At 46.0% G+C, this 5013-nt stretch overlaps 1 protein-coding gene across 1 annotated transcript; it reads left to right on the top strand.

Moving 5' to 3' along the window:
- The first annotated feature begins 1717 nt into the window (after window positions 1-1717).
- On the top strand, window positions 1718-4454 carry LOC139754910 (uncharacterized). Its single transcript, XM_071672735.1, has 3 exons — window positions 1718-2831; window positions 3806-4077; window positions 4232-4454. Exons 1-3 carry the CDS (start codon window positions 2824-2826, stop codon window positions 4321-4323), a joined length of 372 nt encoding a protein of 123 aa, XP_071528836.1. The 5' UTR covers window positions 1718-2823; the 3' UTR covers window positions 4324-4454.
- Window positions 4455-5013: the final 559 nt, after the last annotated feature.

The raw sequence follows: 5013 nt of genomic DNA on the forward strand, positions 1-5013 counted from the left end.
TATATATATATATATATATATATATATATATATATATATATTTGGAGGCTCCAACCTCCCCTAACCCAAAGCAGTCGACCACTCCCACTCCACAACACTCCGGCCACTTCAGGCATCACATGCGCCACACACACACACATGACGTTCATTCCTTACATTACAAACACAATTTGAAGGTCATAATCAAACGTAACATCCTATGAACACTTCAGAAGAATCCTTTATTACTTCCTGTAAACAATTTATCCACTCCATCCTAAACCTCTCCTCACCCGCCTGGTCATCAACCCATTCAAAAACAAACGAAATGAAACGACCAGCCAAACAAAACCAAACACTCTGAACAATTTACTCGGTCTGAAACCTACAGACATTCAGCACATGCACAATGAAATTTATAGTTACACACACACACACACACACACACACACACACACACCTCACCCTGCTAAGTAAGAGTGATGTATAAATTAGATTCTATGGTTTATTAAGGGAGTTGAGAAATGTTAGTGATGGCAACTTAATATTTTCCCCGAAAAAGCTTAGATAATTTTAGATGAATTGATTGCGACTCCTGAATTATCTAAAATGTTTTTCGTACATTCTAACAGAACATGGGTAGACGAGCCGCCATCCTCAGGGTCGAACATGTTCATAACTTCGTCCTTCTCTCGAAACTATTCTTCGACTCAAGTTACGTGGGCTGGATGTTCTGTGGGATGACCTCACGACGATCACAGATGTTTTTGGTAATTGCTCTTGGCTACCAAGCTGAACACTTGTTAACCTCCGGTTCAAATTTACTTTTGAAATAAAACCTTTACAACAAGAATACCAAATCTCAACCTTGGAAGAACTCAGTATAGATCGTCGTGGTAATCTTCTGACTCGTCTTCTAGCGGGAGACATTACACCACCACCACCAGCAGCCGCCACACAGCTCGAATAACCAAGGGAACCACAGTATCGGGACCACGACTGTGGTGGTGCTTTTCCGCGTCAGGTGATCGAAGTGAGTGATACACGGGAACGGTCACAGGATCCATCATCCCAAGGCGGGACACGTCGTGCGCAGGGCGCCTCATATGACGTGACCTCCTCCACATACTGGGGGATGCGGGTGACGCGGCGGCTCCCAGAGGAGGAGACTAGGGAGTCGAGGCGCCGGGCAGGATATAGGCGCCTTGCTTGCCTCTGCCGCGCATCAACAAACTGTCCAGGCAATGGTTCATATGAATAACATTTCTCATGCTGGGCGAACACGTCCGGCTGGACGGGAGGAGGTAGTGTGGTGTGGTAAGAGTGTCCTTAATATTAATGGTGTTTGGGCGTATGTCCCTCGTATCGCTGTATTAGTTGAAGCTTCCGAGACGAATGTATTATGTATCGTGGGGGCTCAGTCCAGGGTGCAAGATGTATCGAGACAAGCAGGCGAGGCGGGAGGAGGGTGGTGGTGGTGTGTTGGGGAGTGTGGGAGGTACTTGAAGGATAAGAGCCCAGCGCTGTCAGTCCCGAGAGGAGTCAAGTACCATCCTCCTCCATACACAAGTGGAACCTTCAAAAGTCGATCTCTTCCTCGCATCTTGTAGAAATCATATATATATATATATATATATATATATATATATATATATATATATATATATATATATATATATATATATATATATATATATATATATATGAAAAGAGAAATGTATATAGGAAAAGAGAAATGACAATAGGAAGCGCTCATGAATTTTGGAGGAGGTGAAAGAATCTATCGCTCAAAATGTGCCAGGTCGTAGTTATTGGGAAAGACAGAATAAGGTACAGATGATGCGATGATTGTGAACGAAAATGGCAAAAGAATGGGGGTGGTAGACTGCTGGTATCCGGATACTGGTGGCAGGATGGTGGCATGCGGTCACTAGTGAGAAGGTGGCATGGTGGTAGCACGGTGATGGCATTATGGTGGTGAATGAAGGATCCTGGTGGTGGCAGATCGGTGGAGAGAGTATGGCGGTAACAAAGAAATTCAGCAAGGTACTGTGACAACGCGATGGTGGAAGGATAGGCGACGTTGGTAAGATAGGGAGGAGAGGTCACAGTGGCATGCGTGGTGGCCAGAGGATGAAGGCTGGACTGATCGTTGGTGGTAGCCAGGCAGCGATGTTGGTAGCAATGGGAAATGTTGGTACCACTGTAGTGGCGATGGCAAGAGAGCGATGTTGATGGTGCTAGTGTCAGTATGAAGATGGTGGAACAGAAGAAGCAGTGACAGCAGTGTAGGAGGTGGTGGGTGAAGACCAAGCTACGCTTCATCACCTGAGGCACCATAGATCAGACCTGACAAGGAGGGGACCACTGCTGGCTGTTCACAATGACTGCTGTATTGTTAGTTCGTCGGAGGAGTGCGTGTCGATTGACATGGCATGCCAGGCGCCGCCCTCATCATCAACAGAACATCATATCAAATGCAAACCTCGAAGAACACCCCGGCCTGAGGCGGAGCTGGGCGAGATAACGTCATCTGGTGTATTCGCGGAAGGCAGAGCCGCTCACACGCATATGCTATGATTGTGTTTCAAATTATCATCCAGACTTGACAGGCATATATACAAAGAGGATTTATATGTCAGAAGTGAAGGGAAGAAGGAGAACGGGGCAGACCAAACTGGACACGGAAGGATGCAGTCAAAAAGATTTTGTGCGATCAGGGCCTGAACATGCAGGAGAGTGAAAGGCGTGCACGGGATAGAGTGAATTGGAACGATGCGGTACACAGGAGTCGATATATCGTCAATGGACTAAGCCATAACATATCAAGCCTCCGGGTAGACTATGGAAAGGTCTGTGGGGCCTGGTTGTGGTTAAGGGGCGTGGTTTCGGTGCATTACACATTATAGCTCAAGAATGCATGTGAGCGGATGTGGCTTTTCATTACTCTCTCTCTCTCTCTCTCTCTCTCTCTCTCTCTCTCTGATTCACATAGAAGTAAGAAATATAATTACTAAACATTTTTAAGATAGTCTTATCATCTACTGTCAAGTTACTCCAATTTCTCTGAGGGAGGAAGTGATCCGTCCATGGTCCTTGTATTCCCCTCGCACCTCGCAGAGTATTCATGATGAGGCACTGAAATAGAAAGCCGGTGGTTCTCTGATCCTCGTATCATTCGATGGTCTGGGAGACTATGTCTTTACGTATATGAAGACCATTCTTTCCTCCGAGGTCTTGGCGTCTCCAAACCAACTGTCTGAATATATTTCTTACATTTCATACTCCTTTGCTACTCTTTGTAGTATGAGCCATTGCCATAGTTTTCAGACTCCTCTCCAAATATGCAACAGCCAAGATAGAAGGATAGGCGTTGTTCCACAGCAACTACCTGTCCTTCTTAGTAGCATATGATGTTACGTTGTCGCTGTAATTGCTACTTCTATCAGGCCCAGGGAGCCTTTTTGAACGGGGCAACTGGCAGAGGTAAAGCCTTTTGATCTGATATCATTAATCTCACTGCACCTGACGTAGTGTTCGGTAGAATTCTTGCAACTCAGGGCATGTAGGCCACGTCGTGCGGCCATTTCATTGTCTGGGACACACTGGCATTCAGAGTGCGCGGAGGCCACAAGGTGAAGGGCTATACCAATGCGAAGAGCACCGTGGGTCAAGGCGAGTGCCAGGGTAAGTGCTTGGAGTAGCAAGTAGGAAGTTCCTTCAACTTTTAGATGGGTCTTCCTCACCCGAGATGTATTCTGGTCTAGCACGGCTGTGGACGACGACCTTTTTACGATGGACTCCCATGAACTTTCTTTCCTTTCAGGTCCATGGAGGAGTGGGCTCTGGATACGTTATCTGAGGAACTGTACTCTAGCTGCAAGGATAAACTTTGGAGTCATTCTCGCCTGCAGAGTACCCCAGAGGGTCTCGAGAATAGTTTCAGACACCAGTTGACTGGAAGCTGCCTTGGAAAATCAGAGAGACGAAACAGTAATCTGGAAGGCATTGCAGACTCCAACACCAACTTGTCTAACAGGGAGGAGTGCTTGTTTTCACCAGAAGTCGTCTGCACAGAGGTTCAAGGACTTTTCACAGGTAAACTTCAATGTCTCGTCATACTTTTTTGTTGCTTATCGTTGCTGTAATGTGATGAAATCCTCCATAATTGGAACAATCCTTGTAACAATAAACCCACTTAAGGTCGTCCAGGCCAATTACGTTATCAATTTCTGTCTTCCATCTTTCCAAGTCGTCCACCTACTCATCAAGAAGGAAAACGATGGTTCCCCCCGCCCCTGGATCCCAAGGGCGCAACGAGCAAAACACTATCATCCGGGTTAACAAGTGAGGCTCCTGGCAGTGTTGTGGATTAGGTATTGTTGGCAACGTCGTCTGAAGCGGAGGTGATCATCTTTCATGGAAGGGTAAAGTGGGAGACATCTCGACTCCCTGAGATCTGTCACAATAGTGAGTTCGGAAGACACGTTTTTCTTTTCTTTTTGTCTTTTTTGCGGTGCTTGCCAAGGTACCAAAGCTCGACAAGACAACGAAATGTCCATCTCACTAGATGGGTTTTCTACCATTGTTTTGGAGGCGAGGAAGAATGGAAGAGAGGAGAAGGTGTCAGCATACTGGAATCCTTCAATTGACTCGGTTTTAAGCTCAGGAAAGAGCGGGGTCTCTGATGTGCTGTGGCAAATATGAAGGACAAAGGAAAGGAGGAGGGAAGGAAATTATTGACTGATGAACTTCTCTCATACCATCACTTCTTACCACAAGACTTAATTAAAGCATTCATGAAATCTGATTTGACGAGGGCTTTACCGCAGAAATGGTACACACACACACACACACACACACAAATACATATATTTTTTCATACTATTCGCCATTTCCCGCGTTAGCGATGTAGCGTTACAGCAGAGGACTGAGCCTTTGAGGGGAATATCCTCACTTGGCCCCCTCCTCTGTTCCTTCTTTTGGAAAACTAAAAACGAGAGAGGAGGATTTCCAGCCCCCCGCTCCCATATA

This window comes from Panulirus ornatus, chromosome 18, assembly GCF_036320965.1.
Source record: "Panulirus ornatus isolate Po-2019 chromosome 18, ASM3632096v1, whole genome shotgun sequence".
NCBI classification, from domain to species: Eukaryota; Metazoa; Arthropoda; class Malacostraca; order Decapoda; family Palinuridae; genus Panulirus; species Panulirus ornatus.

Excerpts from the sequence above, each read along its gene's own strand:
- LOC139754910 (XM_071672735.1), top strand. Across the intron at positions 4,078-4,231 it reads GGTTCAAGGACTTTTCACAG|TCGTCCACCTACTCATCAAG; the intron begins GTAAACTTCAAT and ends CATCTTTCCAAG.